Below are 22,657 nucleotides of genomic sequence, written 5' to 3' on the forward strand. Positions count from 1 at the left end.
CGCTCTCTCTCTCTCTCTCTCTCTCTCTCTGTCTCTCTCTATCTCTGTCTCTCTCTCTGTATCTCTCTCTCTCTGTATCTCTCTCTCTCTCTGTATCTCTCTCTCTGTATCTCTCTCTCTGTATCTCTCTCTCTCTGTCTGTCTCTCTGTATCTCTCTCGCTTTCTCTCTCTCTTTGTCTCTCTGTCTCTTTCTCTCTCTGTCTCTCTCTATCTCTTTATCTCTCTCTATCTCTTTCGCTCTCTATCTCTGTCTGTCTCTCTTTCTGTCTGTCACAGAAAGCGATATATATATATAATCTCACTGTTGTCGAAACAAAACAAAACATCTCCAAAACGCTGTCTACAGGAGAAGGAAAAAAAACATGCTTTAGTTTTAATGTAAGTCAATGGAACCAGACATATTTCTGTTTTTGTCATTTTTCAGTTACCCTTTACATTGTTTTTAAAATTTCATGATGAATGGACCCAAAGAAACGACCCAGAATAACTCGGAAATAATTCTGGTTACGTTGCCTTACATTAAAAGTAGGGTAGGTTTATTCCTTCTCCTGTAAAGTTACAATTCTGGAGACACATTTATATTCCCAGACGTTTTCACCCACCCATCCAAACCAGTGAATTCAGGTGTTCCAGTCTCTTCCATGGCCACAGGTGTATAAAGCCGAGCCCCTAGGCCTGCAGACTGCTTCTACAGACATTAGTGAAAGAATGGGTCGCTCTCAGGAGCTCAGTGAATTCCAGCGTGGTACCGTGATCGGACGCCACCTGTGCAGCAAGTCCAGTCGGGAAATTTCCTCACTACTAAATATTCCACAGTGAACTGTCAGTGGGATTATAACAAAGTGGAAGCGATTGGGAACGACAGCAACTCAGCCACGAAGTGGTCGGCCACGTAAAATGACAGTTTAATACGTACGCTGATCAGCCGTAACGGTGAATCCTCCTCCTTGTTTCTACACTCAGCGTCCAGTTTGTCAGCTCCACTGACCGTGTAGTTTCACTCTGTGGTTCTACAGTTACAGGCATCCCTACTTGTTCTCTTGCGTCATCTCAAGCTGCATGTCATCAAATGCTCTACTACGTTTAACGCATTCACTCAGCTGATTCACTCTCCTGTCAGGGATACGACCATAACACAACACGTCTGCTAAATCCAGCCACGCCTACGCACGTCCACAGTGCTCTGGTTGTTTGTTTATGTATTTGTATGTACGTGTGTGCTGTGCAGGGCGGCGGACTGGAAGCTGGACACTCCTGATTGGACGGGTCGAATGAGGGTGACGGCCAGGGGGAAGGTTGCCTACATTAAGCTAGAGGACAAGATTTCAGGTTAGAGAAGGGAAATATTAAACACCCACCAACCAACAGCAGCTCACCAACACATCGCCGTCAGGATACAAGCGCATAGCAGAATAGCGTGCTAATTAAGTTAAGTGATACTTTTTTAATCCCACAAACGGGGAAATTCCACCTCCGCATTTAACCCATCTGTGCAGTGAAACACACACTAGTGAATACACACACTACGGGGCAATGAGCACACTTGCCCGGAGCGGTGGGCAGCCCTATCCACAGCGCCCGGGGAGCGATTGGGGGTTAGTTGTCTTGCTCAAGGACACCTCAGTCACGGACTGTCGGCTCTGGGGATCGAACCAGCAACCTTCCGGTCACAGGGCCATTTCCCTAACCTCCAGCCCACGACTGCCCCCCAATATGGCTAATATTATAATTGGCATATATTATAGAATATTAACCAATGCCAGCTGCCAAAACTTTCATTTGCATAGTGGCCCAGACAGACTTGGATTTGCCAGCCAATTTTCATGCTGCAGTGAATGAATGAATGAAGTTCACTCGTATTGAATTGAATTCAACTCTGACACTCAAATTCTTGTCGTCCACCAATAGCGCTACGGCTCTGGCTGTGTTCACCTTCGTTCCGGTCCAGAATGAAGGAAACGCTAAATGAACTGGTGTCTAATCACCAACCTTTTTTTTTTCGACACTCAAGACTTTATTGTGGTTTTCCTTTGATCCACAGTGCAGCAGAGACCACCCTTCATTTCATTTTCAGTCAAAACAACAAAATGAACCCAGATTTATTCATTTTTCAACATCAGGAAAACTTTTTTTATTTCTCTTTTCATTTTTTTGAGTATTTCGTGTGTCCGGCTTTTGCCTTTATTACAGCTTCTTTTCTTTTCAGGACACTTTCAGTGCATCGCTGAATGCACTGATGTCTTTTCCACACCTCCAAAGTTCAGCCTCGGACGCTGGTTGTATTTTCTACTTCTTGCATTCCAGGTTGTCCTGAACTCATTTAATCCTGTCATTCAGTGACATTCAAGAGCTCGACTGTCTCCTGTCTTTTCTCCTAGCTTTAAGTAGTGTTTATCGGATGGGGCAGTTTTGATCAACGACCTTTCAGCGTTTATTCCCTACTGACTGTAAATAAACACATGTGAAAGAGTCTAATAGACAGCCTCACACATTAAATCACTTTGTGGTTTTACTGCTAGACGAGTTAGCCAGCTTGCTAACTGCGATGTTAGCTACCATGGCTAACCGCAGCTGCACACAAGCAGAGACATTATAAAGAAGAGGAGACTGGTCAGAGAACTTGTAGAGACGCTCTGCAGTGTCTCCCGGGTTTCTCAAACGCTAGAGGGCGCTCTAGTCCAAAACGAATGAGTTGATATGGGGCATTTGAGCAAAATCATAGTTTATAGACACTGAAATGGTTTCATGTAAAAGAATACATACATATTTTTAAGAGCTTTTAAACTTGAGCTATAGGAGTAGGAGTATAGGAATGTAGGGCTGACTCGCGGGCGCCCCCTGCTGATTATCAATCCTGTTTTTGATATCCATCCATCCATCCTTTTTCCAAGCCGCTTCTCTGTCAGGGTCGTTGAGGGGGGGGGGGGGGGTGCTGGAGCCATTTGAAATCACTCATTAAATCTGGATCCCCATTATATTTTTGATATAATGGGGGAAATAGGAAGTGGCCAGGCTCCTCGTGAATCAGCTCTGGACCGGTCACTGGTTGGAAAATTCAGGAAAGTTCGAAACGCTCAGCATGGTGTCTGTTTATGTGGAAAGTCCCGCCTTTCAGTAGAATGAGCCAATAGGCTTGCTGGTTACACCGCAAGCAGGAAAAGCCTCCTCCCTATTATGGTGGTGTGCACAGTAGCCACAACAACAACAACAACAAAAAAAAGTAATGGTACAAACTTTTTTCCAGATTTAATGAGTGATTTCAAATACATTTTTGAAATGATTAGTATGTTGTTTAATTTCAGTTTATAGGTCTTTCCCCATTTAAAGAGATAGTCCGGTCTAGAAAGACTGAAAATACCTGCTCAGGGCTACGGCAAAGATGGCCATTCTGTAAGGACTTTGACCTTACCACGCCAGTTATCCACACATTTTTGGTACGACTCCGTGTGCAGCGCTGTGTCTGGGCAGGTATATTGCTATCTGATATAATTATATTCATTATTGTGCTGTTACCATCTATGGTAGGCAAGTTAGCCAGCTGGCTAACAACAACGTTAGCTCCTTGGCTAACCACAACAGCACACAAGTCACCCCACTGCCACCACACGAGTCATTTGCGTTTCCATTGTCTATGGTTAGCGAGTTAGTTCGCCCGCTAATGGCACCATCACGGAGGATTTGTTTTGATGTCGGCGTTCAGGACTAGACTCAGTCGCAAGGCGTCAAGAACTGCAGAAGTCTAGTCTTTTCATTTCTTTTACTAACATTCACGTGAGTGTAGAAATTCCACTCATGCAGTTTCCCTCTTGCCCTGTAGGGGAGCTGTTTGCCCAAGCCCCAGTGGAACAGTATCCCGGTGTGGCAGTAGAGACCGTCAGCGACTCGAGTCGCTACTTCATTCTCCGGATTCAGGACGACAGCGGTGAGTTAGAGAGAATGAAAAATCTCTGTTGCAGGTTTTTAAATCAGGAACCGAAATCACCCCCCCCCACTTTCTGCCCCGCCCGTTTTCATTCTCAGGTCGTAGTGCGTTCATTGGCATCGGGTTCGGGGACCGGGGGGACGCTTTCGATTTCAACGTGGCTTTGCAGGACCACTTTAAGTATGTTTCATGTTCTCGTTTCTTTATAGAGATATTAAGTCACAGCATGTGTCAAATATGACTTGCAATGTCGGTCTCATTCCGAAAATGATTCTCTCTCTCTCTCTCTCTCTCTCTCTCTCTCTCTCTCTCTCTCTCTCTCTCTCTCTCTCTCTCTCTCTCTCTCTCTCTCAGGTGGGTAAAGCAGGATAACGAGTTCAGTAAGCAGGCTCTGGCTCCAGACTCAGGCCCTAAATTAGACTTGGGCTTCAAAGAAGGCCAGACCATCACTCTTAACATCGGGGTAAATACTCTGTCATCTTAACCTGTCTAACGTTGCTGTTCATTGAGTAGAAGGCTTTTAGTGCCTTAGGAACAGCAAAGCCAAAGCAGTGTAAGGACCTTGTCCGTAGAAAAACCGTAGAAAATTTCCCTGCTGTTATCTTGTGCTGTTAGATTAGTTTCAGAATGCATCGTTGACTCTCCGGCCCAAATGTGGAAGCTAAACCTTTGTTCGTTTGTGTTCATCATGGTTGTGATGTCATAACTAGGGCTGCGGCATTGGCATATTTCCAACACCGCAGTGATTTGGTGCCTTACCACTAAGATGTGCGAGACCACTGCCAGAAACCCCAGGGTTGGGGGTGGTAGCATGCAGGCGAAACTTGGAGCATTTGCTTACTACTTTGATATTGTAGAAACATCAGGCCTGTGTTTTTGTCCCAGGTTTACTTTAGAGTTAAACACTGGCTAGCCTACTGCATGCTGAGTATCAGTGAGTACAAGCTCGATTTATACTGTAAGTGCTGCGGTGCCTTTGTTTTTTTCACACCAGTTAGCCTTCAGTGGACATGTGTCCGGTAGCCATCAGTGGTCGGCATTCTGCCTTTGAAGTTTTGTGGCGATCGTTGCACCCTTAATCAAAACCATGGCCGTGTTTACATATGACCACGATTCAACCTATAGCTGTTTAACCCCACCCATTCTTCCAGCTGTAGTTTAGCCCCACCCATTAAATCTACAGCAGCTTTGCCATCCATGCCCATTTATTGTACAGCAGTTTAGCCCCACCCATTAAGACTGCATCACTTTAGCCCCGCCCACTCAGCCAACTGCACTTTAGCCCCGCCCGTTCAGTCTACAGCCGTGTAGCTCCGCCTATTCAGCCTACAGCAGTTTAGCTCCACCCATTAGGCCTGCATCAGTTTAGCCCTGTCTATTCAGCCAACTGCACTTTAGCCCCACCCATTCAGCCAACTGCACTTTAGCCCCGCCCATTCTGCATACAGCACTTTAGCCCCACCCATTCAACCTACAGCTGTTTAGCCCCGCTTGTTGAGCCTATAGGAGTTTAGTGCCATCTATTGAGTCTATAACAGTTTGGCCCCGCCCATTCAGTCTACAAAAGTTTGGCCCCGCTCATCCGGCCTACCTGTTCTGACTGAAGTGATGTAGTGTTTTTCCTGAGTTATTGGAGTGGAAGGTGTGAGAAAACGATTAAACGTTGTGCTGTTCCTGGCTGTCAGGAACCAAGTGGAATCGCAAATATCAGAATTTCAAAGGGAATTTCTGTTTTATTTTCAGCAAAGCAAAAGAAAAGAAAAGTCCCGTCCCCAAAGTTCAGGTGGGTTTGGACTCCTTCCGCCTCCTCCCGGTGGCAAGATAGCTCCGCCACCTACAGCTACATCTTCCAGTCACAGCACAGAGCCATTGACCGGAAGCAGCGACACAGGTAAACCCGACGTTATTGATGAATTTCTCAGTGATGGTGAAATAAGAGAGTGTAGCGGGGTCTGATTTTGTTTACAGGGTCTCCACATGTTCTCTACTGACCAGTGTTCATTTCCCGGCTCCTGTCCTCAGGTTGTTTGTTAGACTTGGACAGCAATAACTCCGACAGTCAGGTCCAGCCAACCGCTCCCGCTACAAACGCTGACCTGTGGGGTGACTTTACATCTGACAGGTAAAGTGCAGGACTTAGCAATGCTGTTCATTCGTCATGTGTGGGTCACTTAGATTTCAAACCAGGCGCTTTAATCCAACTGTATTGCATTCATACCAGAATAATATGATAGCAACAAACAGTGAAGGCAGTACAAACAACACTGGACAGACAGTGTTATGTGTGTCATGTGCTAATGCAGAAATAACTGATGGTTCTTGTTACCACGTCGGATATTGCTGTTGGAACGTGTTTAAAACTTTTTTTTTTGCCATTTTCCTTAAGCATCCTGAGTATAAGCTCTTTCTCCCAGCATGCCACGGCCCATAAACTGTGCAGTGCTGTATTTATTCTGCTGATAGAAGACACTAATAATCCTTCATTAAAATGTCTTTAGTCAGTTTGTGGTCAGTGAAAAGGACATGTTCGTAGGGTCAAGCCTTTGTACTGTCAGCTAAAATGTTATGTAAATGTTTAGCTTGCATTATAAATGCTGTAATTGTAGCGTTGGTTTGGATCCGAATGAATTGCAAATAGGGACTTGGAAACATTTCTGTCGCCCCCTGGTGGCTGATGGTGGCTTAACACTGAATTAAAATTTGACGTCAAGGCAGTCGGCGTTTGTCAGCTGAGGACAGGCCTTGCCATGACTGTCAATTCTACATAGTTTAGTCACTCAGATGTAAACAGAGTCATTCAGAGAAGTTTGGGGTGAAATGGTTCAGATTTCCTTACAGTGGTGGTGATGGGAACCAGACGTCGCCATGACCCCAACACAAATATAGCCATTTTATTTACCATCCAGAACCACCAGAGAACCTACTGGTGATGATGGTCAAACTGTGAGGGAGCTTCTAGAGGTGGACGGGTATTTCACACCGAACCACTCTGACTCATCTTGACTGCTTAATTAAGCAGGAATATTGGAAAATTGGTGGAATGTTTCTGTGTTATGGGCTTCCAATAGTGAATCAATCCCTCTCTTTCTTTCTCCCTTTCAGTTTGTCGTCTCAGCCGGCGAAGCAGGAGTCTTCCTCCACCGACTGGGTCCAGTTTTGAGTGTGATTTACATTCCTCTATTTCGCCATAGTTGCTCGTCACATACTGAAGCCCACAACTAAAGGGATGTCTTGGCTAAAACTGTATGAAATACGGTTATCTATTAAAATGGACCAGAGCTGATTAGTTAACTAAGTTGGCTTCAAACTGTGTGTTGTTTTTCAGTGTTTCTCCGATAGACCTGCTTAACCTGCTTCCACTGCGCGGAATACCAGAACCTTCAGCGCCGGAAAACTGGAGCTCAGCTTTTGCTATCGATTCTCGACCCGGTGCAGAAGGTTCCAGTTTTATGGCGTTTGGTACCTGCTCAGGACTGGCACAGATGAAGCCACTAATCACTATTAAATCACCAGTAAGATGAGAAGATTAGACTTTTATCGTCCCACCGGGGGAAATTTGCACTGTTACAGCAGAACACACAGTAAGCAGATAAAGAGCAGTGAGTAGGCAAAGATGTGCGTCATATAGGATATACTATAGAAATAAATAAATAAACAAAGCGTCTGTTAGCAGAAAAATATAAAAACTAAAAATAGAATTAAGAAACTGTACAAATTGACAGTTTACACACGCAGTTGTATGGATAGTGCAGGTTTCTGAGCAGGTAGTGACGATATCGCACAGAAACTGTAGATATTGCGCAGTAATAATTACAGATATTGCACAGATCTTGCGTATGTATTGCACTTGTACCCTTCTGTCAGCAGCAGATGCTGCACATTAATCAGCGGTAGGATCAGCTATAGGTCTGTGTGGTGTGTTCACGATAGAGTGCACTGTGAATAAGTGCAAGTCGGTGTGTTGATCACTATTTTTGGACATGTTTCTGTGTAAAGAGGTCACTAAAGGAAGCCAACTCTAATCCCAGATTTCTGCTCAGTGTTTTCCATGTGGCCCACCGCAGGTTAAGCGGAACGTTGGACAAAATGCCACTTCAGAATTCCGATTTTCTTACTTTTCCTTAATTCCCTTCATTCCCTGCCCCGTTTAAATCGTATATGAGGACATCATTTTAATAATAATATCGTAAATAAAGCTGGTTGTAGCGCTGGTGCCGATTTAGCACAGCGTCAGCAACATTTTCAGAGAAAATCATTTTATTTTAGGCTTCTTCATTCGTTTCTTTTCTCTCTTTGGAATAATTGTCTTAGTTTATCTTCCAAAATAAAAGTCTCTGTGCATTTAATATCTGACGAGTTTAAAAATTAGTTAGACCTTGTGTAAGGGGCAATAATCTGGGTGGTCCGAGGGTGGAGCAGCAGTGGCATTCAGTCAGCGGGGGGGGGGGGGGCACCTTATCAAGCCAGTGGGCCGATACCCGGGACGCTGGATTGGGCATTTTTTGCTCATATCTTCACACTCGACAGGAAAACGGAAGCTTTGCTTGATTCTACACTTGATTATGTGCAGTTCTAGTTGTTTGCGAGAGCGACGGCAGAACAGTGCATCGTTTCATATTAGCCGATAAGCTAACTAGCAAGCAACATTAGCCAAATAAGAAGCTTTAGAGCTGCATGAAATGACCAAAAAGACAATAGACGTCATTAATCGTGGTTATTGTGATGGTTCCAGTTATCTTTCAAAAGTGACCTAGAACTACCACGACAACTAGAACCATAAATTCCATTGGTTCCCATTTGGCTCAGGTCTTGTTTGTGAACATGTAATGGAAAAGCACCCCTGCTATTACTGCTGTTATAGTAATTACCCATACTGTACTGTAGTATATTACCTGTACTATTACTATTCCTACTGCATTTAACTGTGATGTACTTGTCCAGTTTAATAGATAACAGTGTCCTATGAATTGTCATAAGTAGCTCAACTCCGCTCAAGTTTTGAGTTTAGATTGACTGTACGTTTGATTTTGGTCGGATTATTGCTTGAAATTTATGCCCATTTCTCTTTCCTTCGCAAACACTCAGTCTTTCTCTGTTTCACCGTTTCTTCTCAGTCCAGTGGACGTTTTTCTGGGTCGTATGTTTTATTTTCAGTTATCAAGTCAGTGTAGTAAATGTGAAAAAAGTGTATTTATATGACTGAAAAAGGGATATAATATATAGATTTTGTGTATATTTGTAAATCTATGTACTTTAACAGAAATCAGTTGATCAAGTTAGTTATGGCAACATTTATTTTCTAATAGTTTCCCAAATTCGGCTGTTTCTTTCGAAGTTATGTCGCCCTCTAGTGGTGAAAATGTGCAGTAACGTATTTGAACGTGTGTTTGTGGTAAAACGCAGCTCTCCATAATAAGAGCTGAGCTGTTTCCTGGCTGTATGCAATCAGTCCTATTAGCTGAGGACCAAGTCAGGCACTCATTAATGTTTTAAAGCACTGAAAAGGTTCATAGCATTATTGTTCTATGTGTTACGCTACCGTTTAAAAATTTGGAATCACTTATCATAGTAATCATTTTTGTTGTTTTAGAAAGTGTAATAACTTGCATAATAATGCAAATTCAACAACAAATAGTATTTAAAATTTAGTTACATTTATTTTTAGGAATATTTCAGTTTCCTGGGGAAACCAAGAAGTTATTAATTTATAAATATTAAACAATTTACGATCAAATTTTCCTGTGTATCTCACAACTTTTGAAGTACAAAGTATTCTGGATATTAATTTTATTTGCACTTCCTTCTGGATATATAATTTATTACAATTTCACTCTGGACATTCAATTACTTTGTGGAATTTCATTCTGGATATTTTTTTCTTTTAGCACTTTATTCTGCATATGAATTTGATTCGAATTTTATTTTGGATAGTAATTTTAGTTGAATGAAGTCAGGATATTAGTTGTCCTAGAATTTCATTCTTCATATAAATTTTATTAGAATTAATTATTGATGTTAATTTGGTAACACTTTATTTGGACGGCCCACTTTAGATACTTTGTAGATATTTAATTTACTTTTATGTTGCATTCAACTAAATACCTACTAAATTTTCTTTAACACTAACCGTGGCTGTAATCCTAACCTTAACCTCAAGCCAAACCCGACCCTCACCCTGGTCCTAGCTTTAACCCTGGTCTTAACCCTAACCCCACTGTTTAGAATCAACTGAGCTTCAACAGATAGTCTGTTAACAATTTGAACATCTGTAGATAATCTATAGGGAACTATAGTGGATTATCCAAATAAAGTGAGACTGTTCATTGTATTTACTGTTCTTGATGTTATTTTTATTAGGACTTTGTTATAAATTTAGATTTTTAATCATTTTGTTCTTGATGTTCATGTTAGTAGAATTCTATTCCAGATGTTAATTAATTCTTAATACTGGATATTAATTTTATTAGAACTGCAGCTTTTCAGTCAGTTTGGAATCTCTTACAGCTCAGATCATCATTTTGGACGCAACTCAGAACTCGAGGTCGTTCAGGACGAATGATGACAACAATCTTATACATTTAACTGCAAACAAATTGCTTTTGTGTTACTGAAAACGGTGATTCTAAATCTTTGAACTGTAGCGCTCGTCTGTCTTCCATGAGGTCAGAGTTACGATGGCTTGCAGTGGTGCTCTTGACTTTTTAGTGTCTCCAAATTTTACGCACATAAAGAAGTGTGTGTGTGTGTGTGTTTCATGAAAAACGTGTATCATGTGCAGTTCCAATGTTTTACCTTGTGTTATGTGTCATTTTATGTTTGTAACCGACTTTAATGATATTTATTTCTTGCCGGGATGGAATTTGTGGAATTTTTCAAATTTTGATTTCATAATTTTTTTGTTGTTGTTGTTTTATGTTGTATTTGCCCTCTTCCCTCATCCTGTTGTCTGTTCATTCTTGCTGTATGTAGAGAAAATCAAAATATTGTATAGTGTATATGTGTATGTTGTGTAACAAATGTGTAATAACAAATAAAACATTCATAAAGTGAAAAAAAAAAAATCATGAGTTTTTTTGCTTGAGAGGCCTGTCCACAAAATACAACCGTTATGAAACTAAACCTTGTCATGTATTATACACAATATATACTCACGTTATTAAGCTACATTGTAAGGTACATCTAAATAGTATTTACACTCATTGCCCCATTTGTCAGGTCCACTTACCATGTGGGTTCACTTTGTGGTTTTACAATTATAAACTTCCGAAAAATATGTTGGTGCATTATGTGAAATCTCAACTGAATGCCTGTGGCTTTCAACCCCTCAGACGTCACAACATTAAAAAAAACCCAGCATGCTTTAGTGATGGATATCACAGCCTGGACTCATGATTACTTTAATAAAACATCAGTAAATGTCATCTGTCGTTGCAGGTACAAATACAGACTAAGACTGAACTATATGGTCAACAGCATCCAGAAACGCTGCCAACCTCTCTGGGCTCGAGCTCATCTGATTATGGAAATATTGGATGTCTTTTCTCCGAACAAAAGAGGAAAATGACCATCCAAATTGTTACCAGTGTAAAGTTCAAAAGCTTTGCTTTGTCATTGTAATGGGGGGGGGGGGGTCACTAAAAGATCAAAGTGCCATCTTTTTCAGGGATGTCCAAGCTTATTTCAACGTGACAACATCGTGAAACCTAGCCCTTTTTCCTAGCCTGGAAAAGGATGGCATGTCCACTCCAGGTAAGGGGAAAGGTCCTGCCCCAGGTGGAGGAGTCTTAAGTATCTCAGGGTCTTGTTCACAAGTGATGGGAAGAAGGATCGTGAGATCGGCTGCAGGCTGGGACAGACTGCGACAGCAATGTGGTAACATAAAATCATGCCAGACTTTTTTGTTTAGAATTTTATATGACCATTTTTTTATGGACACATTGATGTTTGTTTAACATATAAGAGGTATTGTTGATAATTTGATATTTTTCATCTATTTATTAATTTTTTTTTTTTGCATGCCGTGTCAGTGACCCATTTTTTTTGCATTTCACACACTGTCCCAACTTTTTGGAACCAAACAGGCCCTGATTCATGCAGTTGTTTGGGTAGGGAGCCAGTAAAATGACACAATTCAGCAGCTTGTGAGCCAATGGCTGTGCTCATAGGCGGAGATTGAGGTGGAACAGTGAGTGCATGGCTCCCCCTACTGACCAAACTGTATAGTGCTAAAATTACAATGGGTGGAAGGAATAAAATGTGATAATAGGCATTTAAATAGGATATGGAATGGATGCAGCATTTGTTTTCATCAATGTGCACATATTAGCGTTTCTAATTTCATGGGTATTGATACTACATGTAATACTGATAATAGTTTTGACTTTGGCTAATCGTAAATCTAGCATTTTTCTGGTTGTTGAACTATTACGCTCAAATTTACACTGACGTGTATCAGTGAAATTGGCAGTCAGTCAATCGGACTTGACTGTACGCAGCTTGAATAAGGGCCAGTGAGTGTAGATACAAAGTGGGGGACCAAATTCCCTGGACAGTGAGTGTGTAGATCAAAAAAGCAACGTAAGAATAATAATAAAATTTTTTATTTGCTACATTGACTGATATGAAAGGATAACACAGTATTGAAATACTTATAAGATGAATTAAGTCCTCATACATGAACATGTTCAGTAAACCGTCCAAGTCGTATTCACGAAAGAAGATACAGGATCGTTATGAAGAATATGAACAGTACTGGTTGTGGTAATTCACACAGCTGGTAGAATAATAAGAAAAGAAACGAAAACACTCAAAAAAATGCTCACTCACATAAAACATCTTAAGTATTCATCTTTAGCTACATGCCTAAGCGATGAATAAAATGCGTACAATTATGGATTTTCCACTGAAGAGACTCTAATGCAGCTCATTTACGGTTAAAAGGAAAACTGAAGGCCAAAATTCACTTCAGTACTCCAGCGTTTTTCAGCTTAGCACTTCCATTTAGAAAAGAACAAAATACGTTTATCGTAGAAGTCAGTGACAAGTGGCCCAGTCTGTAAAGTGAAATACGTATTTTTGCAGAATAAGGGCTTATAAATTTGGCTGTAAATATGCACAATTGTTTCTTTTAGAGGGGGACGAGTTATCTAGAGAGAAAAATTCGATATTTCATAACAACTAAAATGGTGTGGGCGGAGTTTTTCACAGGCTCCACCTGATTACCATAGAGACAATGATTTGCATTGTGCATTTCGCTTTACTGGTTTTAAACTAAAACTGCAAATATGCCAAAAAGCTCTTGCGCTATGGGTTGCATGACAAATAAGATTAAAAACCAGGAGATGTGTTACAGAAACGTCTTAACTCATCTCTTTAGTCACCATGTCAGCTTCAGTTAGGACAGAATAGCAGTTCAGAAAAGTTTATAATCTCAGCATTAACTCCAGATAAGACTACACTAGTCTTAGACAGTGAAACTTTCATGCAACTAATTGCATGGTGTGAGTTTGCACGGTGAAACCTTCATGCCACTAATTGCATGTTGTGAGTTTGCACGGTGAAACTTTCATGCCACTTGTTGCATGGTGTGAGTTTGCACGGTGAAACTTTCATGCCACTTGTTGCATGGTGTGAGTTTGCACGGTGAAACTTTCATGCCACTTGTTGCATGGTGTGAGTTTGCACGGTGAAACTTTCATGCCACTAATTGCATGTTGTGAGTTTGCATGGTGAAGCTTTCATGCCACAAGTTGCATGTTGTGAGTTTGCACGGTGAAACTTTCATGCCACTAGTTGCATGGTGTGAGTTTGCATGGTGAAGCTTTCATGCCACAAGTTGCATGGTGTGAGTTTGCACGGTGAAGCTTTTATACAACTAATTGCATGTTGTGAGTTTGCACGGTGAAGCTTTCATACAACTAATTGCATGTTGTGAGTTTGCATGGTGAAGCTTTCATGCCACAAGTTGCATGTTGTGAGTTTGCACGGTGAAACTTTCATGCCACTAGTTGCATGGTGTGAGTTTGCACGGTGAAGCTTTCATACAACTAATTGCATGTTGTGAGTTTGCATGGTTAAACTTTCATGCAACTAGTTGCATGGTGTGAGTTTGCACGGTGAAGCTTTCATACAACTAATTGCATGTTGTGAGTTTGCATAGTGAAACTTTCATGCAACTAGTTGCATGTTGTGAGTTTGCACGGTGAAACTTTCATGCCACTAGTTGCATGTTGTGAGTTTGCACGGTGAAACTTTCATGCCACTAGTTGCATGGTGTAAGTTTGCACGGTGAAACTTTCATGCCACTAGTTGCATGGTGTGAGTTTGCACGGTGAAGCTTTCATACAACTAATTGCATGTTGTGAGTTTGCATGGTGAAACTTTCATGCAACTAGTTGCATGTTGTGAGTTTGCACGGTGAAACTTTCATGCCACTAGTTGCATGGTGTGAGTTTGCACGGTGAAGCTTTCATACAACTAATTGCATGTTGTGAGTTTGCACGGTGAAACTTTCATGCAACTAGTTGCATGTTGTGAGTTTGCATGGTGAAACTTTCATGCAACTAGTTGCATGCTGTAAGTTGCCTGTAACAAAATTTTCATGAAACAAACCTAGTTGATGATACGGTTGCAACTCTTGCGGCTAAGTTTGAAGTGAGTTGCGGGATGCTTTACATTATGCATTACATTAAGTGTAGTAAAATTTCATGTAAGTTTCAAGCAACTAAAGTTTCACTGTCTAAAGCCAGACTTAGGGAAAGTGAAAGCACCTGTAATATGGAGTGTCTAACCCAATGTTGGAAAGCAGTTGTACTCTTACAGTGGAACAGCTGGAGTTTCTGATTTTCATCATATAGTCACACATTTCAAATGTTTATGCGTAGAATTCAGCAACTGCCCATTGACTTCTACTGTAAGACAGTTCTGAGTGGGGTTTGGTTCTTTTCTAAGTACGACGCAGGGGCAGCACGTGGAGATTGGATTGAAAGTGCTGGAGTATTCCAGCACTATATTGGAATGCCAGTGGTGTTTCACCATTTAGTCTTTAGCTTAGGCTTAGACTTAAACTATCTATCTATATGTTTAAAATCTCTCGTTCTTGGTCTTTCTTTGCAACCGTCTCTCTCTCTCTCTCTCTCTCTCTCTCTCTCTCTCTCTCTCTCTCTCTCTCTCTGTTTGCTTTAGTCCTTGTTCGCCCATGTTCTATTTTTTCCATGGCGACAGCGCTTCTTGGTTGACCTCTTAATTCGTTTGGGCCACCCAGACTTCTCTCTGCAAAGCTCCGCTGAAGGAAAGAGAGAGAGAGAGAGAGAGAGAGAGAGAGAGAGAGAGAGAGAGAGAGAGAGAGAGAGAGAGAAAGCATGAGTGAGGCCACTTCAATAAAACCGCAGCCTAGTTTCTACACTCATCTTATCAGCTCCACTGACCGTATAGCTGCACTCTGTAGTTCTACAGTTACAGACTGTAGTCCATCTGTTTCTCTGATACTCTGTTACCCTGTTCTTCAGCGGTCAGGACCCCCATGGACCCTCACAGAGCAGGTACTATTTGGGTAGTGGATCATTCTCAGCACTGTAGTAACACTGATGTGGTGGTGGTGTGTTAGTGTGTGTTGCGCTGGTGCGAGTGGATCAGACACAGCAGTGCTGCTGGAGTTTTTAAACACTGTGTCCACTCACTGTCCACTCTATTAGATACTCGTACCTCATCAGTCCACCTTGTAGATGTAAAGTCAGAGACGACAGCTCATCTGCTGCTGCATAGTTTGTGTTGGTCGTCCTCTAGTCCTTCATCAGTGGTCACAGGACGCTGTTGGCTGGATATTTTTGGTTGGTGGACTGTTCTCAGTCCAGTAGTGACACTGAGGTGTTTAAAAACTCCAGCAGCACTGCTGTGTCTGATCCACTCAGACCACACTAACACACTACCACCACGTCAGTGTTACTGCAGTGCTGAGAATGACCCACCACCCAAATAGTACCTGCTCTGTGAGGGTCCAGACCCAGAGTCCTTTACTCTGTGATATCAACCCATCAGGACAATACAGAATACCAGTGAATATTGAACACCACTAGGATCCAGCAGACACTTTTAATGGTTTCTATGATTGTTTTTCAGCAGGGCTGTGACTGTGGTGTGGTTCTCTTACCCTTCAGAATCTCCTCCTGCTGACACACAGTCCTCACACAGATCTCTTTGTTGATGATGTAGACTCGAGGAAGACTGAGGAGACAGGGTTACAGTGTTACTGCACATCACAGCTCACAGCCTGTTTCATACAGACACTGTGTGTGTGTGTGTGTGTGTGTGTGTGTGTGTGTGTGTGTGTGTGTGTGTGTGTGTGTGTTACCTGTAAAGACAGAGGGAGTGGATGCATCTCTTTATAGGGCGATGGACGGAATACATCCTAGTGCATGGATACATTTCCTCCCTACAGTCTATAAGACAAAGTCACATTCACAGACCTGCTTCTCTTTAAATATGGATCATTTTACTGAACGGGTTCAGAGTCAGTAGAGCTAAAAACACTTTGAGAACTTTTAACTGACTAAAATCAGTGACTCCACATCTTAATTATGTTTATTTTATTAAAACAAATGATAGAACATTCCATTTTGTATGCAATCATAATCATTGTCACTACTGAAACAGTCACTACTGAAACAGTCGCTACTGAAACTATCACTACTGAAACAGTCAGTACCAAAACTGTCACTACTGAAACAGTGACTACAGAAACAGTCACTACAGAAACAGTCAGTACCAAAACTGTCACTACCGAAACTGTCACTACTGAAACAGTCAGTACCGAAACTGTCACTACTGAAACAGTCAGTACCAACACTGTCACTACTGAAACAGTCATTACCGAAACTGTCACTACTGAAACAGTGACTACAGGAAGTCACTATCGAAACTGTCACTACCGAAACTGTCACTACTGAAACAGTCATTACCGAAACTGTCACTACTGAAACAGTCAGTACCGAAACTGTCACTACTGAAACAGTGACTACAGGAAGTCACTATCGAAACTGTCACTACCGAAACTGTCACTACTGAAACAGTCAGTACCGAAACTGTCACTACTGAAACAGTGACTACAGGAAGTCACTACCGAAACTGTCACTACCGAAACTGTCACTACTGAAACAGACATTACCGAAACTGTCACTACTGAAACAGTCAGTACCGAAACTGTCACTACTGAAACAGTGACTACAGGAAGTCACTATCGAAACTGTCACTACCGAAATTGTCACTACTGAAACAGTCATTACCGAAACTGTCACTACTGAAACAGTCATTACCAAAACTGTCACTACTGAAACAGTCAGTACCGAAACTGTCACTACTGAAACAGTGACTACAGGAAGTCACTATCGAAACTGTCACTACCGAAATTGTCACTACTGAAACAGTCATTACCGAAACTGTCACTACTGAAACAGTCATTACCAAAACTGTCACTACTGAAACAGTCATTACCGAAACTGTCACTACTGAAACAGTCACCACTGAAACAGTCACTACCGAAACAGTCGCTACCGAAACTGTCACTACTGAAACATTTGGTCCATTTTAGCTCATTTAACTCAAAAATGTTAGCTAGCTGTAAACAGCTGTACACATATAAAATCATCATATTTTTCATTAAAACCACAAAAAAAGTACTTTATTGTAGAAAAGTGTTTCGGTAGTGACCGTTCTTAATGTTACACACTGATTTTCAGACACATTTACTTCAAAACAATGCGATCAAACTGCTCACCATGTGGCCGTGAGGGACAGGGACGCAGCATCACTTTCAGCTCTAAAATGCAGGGGGCGTGGCTAAAATAAGGCCCCGCCCGCATACTAAAACTCTTGTGTTTCGGTAAGGACATAAAAATGTGGGACAGCATTACTGAATATAGTTATTTAAGAATTGAACTCATGATGAATCTAAATCTTTCATCATCACTTTAAAAGAAATAAAGGGAAGATTGTTTAAAAAAAAGACTTACAAAAATATATGTATTTTAGTATGTCAGGACCCCATGGACCCTCACAGAGCAGGTACTATTTGGGTGGTGGATCATTCTCAGCACTGTAGTAACACTGACGTGGTGGTGGTGTGTTAGTGTGTGTTGTGCTGGTCTGAGTGGATCAGACAGCAGTGCTGCTGGAGTTTTTAAACACCTCAGTGTTGCTGCTGGACTGAGAATAGTCCACCAACCAAAAATATCCAGCGTTCTGTGGGCAGCGTCCTGTGACCACTGATGAAGGACTAGAGGATGACCAACACAATATATATATATGTGTGTGTGTGTGTGTGTGTGTGTGTGTGTGTGTGTGCTATGCACTGACCTGTTGCTGTTTCCCCATTTTCTAAGTACGGCAGCTCTGTTCCAGAAAAATAACAATACGTTAGTCAGCTAAAAACACTAACAACCACACAAGCTTGATACAGTATACACAGTCATTTAAAGGGCCTATATTCTGTTCTTTGTGATGTGTGGATCTTTTGGAAGGATATGCTGATCCATTCGCCTCCCAACAGCCATGAACAGCACAACGTTTGATCGTTTTCCCACATCGCCCACTCCTACAGACCCCTGTCTACAGAAACAGCGCTCCACATCACTTTTACAGTAATAGACAGGGCTAAACTGCTATAGGCTGCATGGGTGGTCATGTTCCCCTGACCAAATTACATGTTTTATAGATTTTTAAGTGAAAATAACTTACATTCTAAACATTTTGATGCATAGTTACTGGCCACGTCGTTAAGTACACCTCCTTGCATGTACAGTCCAGCGCCCTGACCATTAAAGAACAGGGTAACAAAGTATGCAGAGAAACAGATGGACTACAGTCTGTAAGAGTGGAATAGAAGTGAGTGTAGAAACAAGGAGGTGGTTTTAATGAAGTGGCCAATCAGTGTGTAGATAAAAAATCAAATGTGGCCTGTGTGAAAGTTACGGCTTATACTGTACGCTACAAAAATATTTCGTGTTTTGTTATATTTCACGTTGTTCCTTGCAAGGGGTGCGTTAACGTATTTTCACTTTGAGCATTTAAGTTTGTTTACGGTTGTGACATCACAACCATGAGGAGTTACGAATGGCCTGGTCTCCAGAGTAAGCAATACGTTTGAAACACTAAGCAAAGTGGCGCAATAAAATCTTTCATTTTTGAAAAAGCAGGGATGTTTTCAATAAAAACGCTGATCAAAGTCGGGCCTACCTGTCTCCTGGGCCCAGACAGCGACGAATCCTGTGGAAAAAACAACCGGACAACAACTGTTTGTTGAACAAGGAGAACAAATAATCCTTCGTTAGCACTAATTAACGTAATGTGTGTTTGGACCGTTTGGCGTTACCATAGAAACAACACAGAAGCACAGCGGTTGGGTAGCTGCCCATCTTGCCGTGCTGACCGATTACAGGAAAGGAGCTGAGGAGAAAGAGGCCACAGTCCAAGAGAATTAGCCATAGGGTCATCTAAAAGCTTGTCTGACAGCCAGTTCTGCTCATTACATTTACATTTACATTCATGGCATTTGACAGACGTTCTTATTCAGAGTGACTTACAAAAGTGCTGTCCACTTAGACTAAGTATCCTAGCTAGTGCAAGTAGGGTAGAGTCCAGATTACGAGTCCGGGGCTGCCAGAAATAAAAGTCAGTGCAAACACAGAATTAAGTGCAATACAATGCACTTCAGTTAAGTTAACTAGGTCAGTGCTCACTTAAGTGCTTTATACATATTACAGACATATTAGTTCTTTAATCACCATTTTATTCCCTTACATTCACAATTCATACGGAAATTTGATATGTGGCAATATATGGATTTCAAATATATGTCCTACATTAGCATATGTAGATATCCCTGCCCATTTTCAAATATGCATTGGTATATGCATATGCAAATATTGGTGTGGAAGAACTTGACTGGCCTGCACAGAGTCCTGACCTCAACCCCATAGAACACCTTTGGGATGAATTAGAGTGGAGACTGTGAGCCAGGCCTTCTCGTCCAACATCAGTGTCTGACCTCATAAATGCGCTTCTGGAAGAACGGTCAAAAATTCCCATAAACGCACTCCTAACCCTGTGGAAAGCCTTCCCAGAAGAGCTGAAGCTGTTATAGCTGCAAAGGGTCCGCCGACATCATATTAAACCCTATGGATTAAGAATGGGATGTCACTCAAGTTCATGTGTGTGTGACGGAAGACGAGTGAATACTTTTGGCAGTATAGTGCATAATTAAAAATACATGATGTTAGAGTCGTACTAGACACTAAATGGAAAACTTCCAGGATTTGAGCGATTGGTGATGTTGATGTGTGAGAGCAACCCAGTTAGGAAACTTTGTCTGGCCCATCCTTGGGATTCAAGGATATTCTCGGCCCAGTATATGGTTGGGTCCTTGGCCCAAAGTTGGCCCACACACCGTAAAGTAAACACAACTAATGGATGTGGCCCAAATATATTGTTGGCTTACAACGTTCACACCAGAATGTTCCCATAAATATGGACATGAGGCAAAACTGTATGACGTTCTCCGGCATCTGGCTCTGTTCTGGCCCACATGCCCAACATCTGCCTGGTAGGAAAGCTAGAATCGGCCCAAAACTGTGTTCATGTTCTTTTATCCCCTAAACTTCACATTAGCCCACACCTGTGTTACAGTCAACAGTATAAAAAGCACTGTTCTTTTTGCCACAGTGTACTTTCATAGACCATTTTTCAAATTGTCGTGTTTTGTTTAGAGAATTGTGGAGAAGTAGAATGAAGGCCGAGTGAGTGAGGCAGAGCAACAGATGTGCAGAGAGCGAAGACATGAGTTCATCCTGCACCTAACTCATCCACAATCACTTATATTTACTGCCATGTGCATGATTTTCAGTAATTAAAGGATATCGTTTACAGCTGTTCCATCCAAATCTCTCTCTCTCTCTCTCTGTCTCTCTCTCCTCCCTTCCTCCCTTCTCTGTTTCTGACTCTATTTCTCCCCGCTGGCACATGTTGTGTCAGTAAGCATTTGGAGTCCAAGACATGAGTTCACTCTAAAGAATGTGTTTTCCTAAACCTTTGTCTGTACACACACACACACACACACATACACACACACACACACACACACACACACACACACACACACACACACACACACACCTCTTTCCCCACAGCTTTGACATCATTAACAGTTTTGAGGTTTTTACATTAGCTTAAGCCTCTCTGTCTAATAAAGCCTATACTGTTCTCTTTAACAACAACAATAATAATGACAATAATAATGATAATAATAATGTAACTAATATGGTAAACTCTTGCTAACAGCTCGCTCTGTTACAGTAAACACTAATTCTCCTCACAGCGTCGCGAGTTGAATGATAAAACCTACACCAGGAGTTCAGTGGCGTGAGAGAATTTAATGGCTTCTATAGAAAATTTCACAAATAATCTTTAATACTCACAAATTTCCTTTGTTGCTCCTTTTATTGTCTGAATCTTTCGTCCTTTGTTTTTCTCCTCCCTCTCTCCCTTTCCTCCCTGCTCCTTCCCTCCGCCTCTCTCTCTCTCTCTCTCTCTCTCTCTCTCTCTGGGTCAGTATGTTCCCAGAATCACTGAATGTGGGAACTAACAGGGTTTGCTAAAAGCATTGTGCTGTTGGCAGAGAGAGAGATCATTCACCCACTGACCGACCAGTTATGACCAATACTTTAAAATGCAAAGTCTGTCTGTCTGTCTGTCTATCTATCTATCTATCTATCTATCTATCTATCTATCTATCTATCTATCTATCTATCTATTGTGTATCTGTCTGTCTGTTTGTCTGTCTGTCCGTCTGTCTATCGGTCTGTCTATTTATCTATTTGGAGTAGGGATATGAAACTTTGAGCTATTAGCAAATTAATTGAGGTACAAATAGATTTAATTGTCTATTTTTAGTAGGAGTGTGAATCTCTGTGGTTCCTCTGATTGGTCATCGTGTTGTTGGTCCTCTTCCTCTTCTACTATGTGTGTCTTTCCCAGTGAACTGCTTTGTCTTGTAACGCATCCTGAGATTGATTAGCTGGGCTTTGAGCGAAAGGCATGGCTTGTTTTGGTCAAGAATTCATCTGAATCCTGTGATCCATTTATGCGGCACACATGGACTCCAGTAGAGCCATGTCATTGTCCACCGCTGGTGGAAGCAGCTCTGCATTAACTCCAGCCAGACTTCAGGCAGACTCTTGACTGCATGTTCTTCACTTGCACACTGCATACACTAGAGATCAGCACAGGACGTTGAGCTGGACTGAGCTCCATACTTTTGAGGCAGTGGTCAGGAATGAGCTGAGCTGCCCACTGATAACAACCCAGTTCGAACCACTATGGGCGTCCCATCACACTCTTTACATGCACACTTGAAAAGATGTTTTTTCAGGCGTTCTTTAGTAAAGAAAATAGTACTATATAGAACCATGAACAGTCAAAGAACCCTTGCCTGCTTAATGGTTCTTAACATTGATGGAGACTGTGTTTTATACAGCACTAAAAAAGGGTTCTTCTATTGTTACAGGTTTGACATCATAACAATAGAAGAACCCTTTTTGGTGCTTTGTAGAACCTTTTCAAAAGGTTCTATATAGAACCGTCTACAGCACATTCTCCATTCAATCAGTAACAGCTGTAATCAAATGTTTGTGATGACTTGTGTTGAGTCTTTCACGTCACTGTGGAGGAATTTCAGCCCACCTGTC

The 22,657-nt window shown here is 41.7% G+C and overlaps 2 protein-coding genes across 2 annotated transcripts in view; one reads left to right on the plus strand and one right to left on the minus strand.

Moving 5' to 3' along the window:
• Positions 1 to 8,272, plus strand: part of LOC108432353 (adaptin ear-binding coat-associated protein 1-like) — a 12,998-nt gene extending 4,726 nt beyond the window's left edge. The window contains exons 2-8 of the mRNA XM_017706123.2: positions 1,230 to 1,330; positions 3,819 to 3,923; positions 4,022 to 4,103; positions 4,278 to 4,386; positions 5,667 to 5,814; positions 5,946 to 6,045; positions 7,026 to 8,272. Coding sequence (XP_017561612.2) covers positions 1,230 to 1,330; positions 3,819 to 3,923; positions 4,022 to 4,103; positions 4,278 to 4,386; positions 5,667 to 5,814; positions 5,946 to 6,045; positions 7,026 to 7,083 — 703 coding nt within the window. The 3' untranslated portion in view covers positions 7,084 to 8,272. The remainder of the gene's footprint in view (positions 1 to 1,229; positions 1,331 to 3,818; positions 3,924 to 4,021; positions 4,104 to 4,277; positions 4,387 to 5,666; positions 5,815 to 5,945; positions 6,046 to 7,025) is intronic.
• A 4,235-nt stretch (positions 8,273 to 12,507) lies between these two features.
• mfap5 (microfibril associated protein 5) lies at positions 12,508 to 21,476 on the minus strand. The gene is made up of 7 exons (XM_037536314.1): positions 21,389 to 21,476; positions 19,288 to 19,361; positions 19,152 to 19,181; positions 18,273 to 18,308; positions 16,273 to 16,360; positions 16,072 to 16,145; positions 12,508 to 15,207 (listed from the first exon to the last, which is right to left on the minus strand). Exons 2-7 carry the CDS (start codon positions 19,328 to 19,330, stop codon positions 15,104 to 15,106), a joined length of 375 nt encoding a protein of 124 aa, XP_037392211.1. The 5' UTR covers positions 19,331 to 19,361; positions 21,389 to 21,476; the 3' UTR covers positions 12,508 to 15,103.
• Between the last annotated feature and the right edge of the window lie 1,181 nt (positions 21,477 to 22,657).

Source organism: Pygocentrus nattereri, chromosome 3 (assembly GCF_015220715.1).
Source record: "Pygocentrus nattereri isolate fPygNat1 chromosome 3, fPygNat1.pri, whole genome shotgun sequence".
Classification (NCBI taxonomy): Eukaryota; Metazoa; Chordata; class Actinopteri; order Characiformes; family Serrasalmidae; genus Pygocentrus; species Pygocentrus nattereri.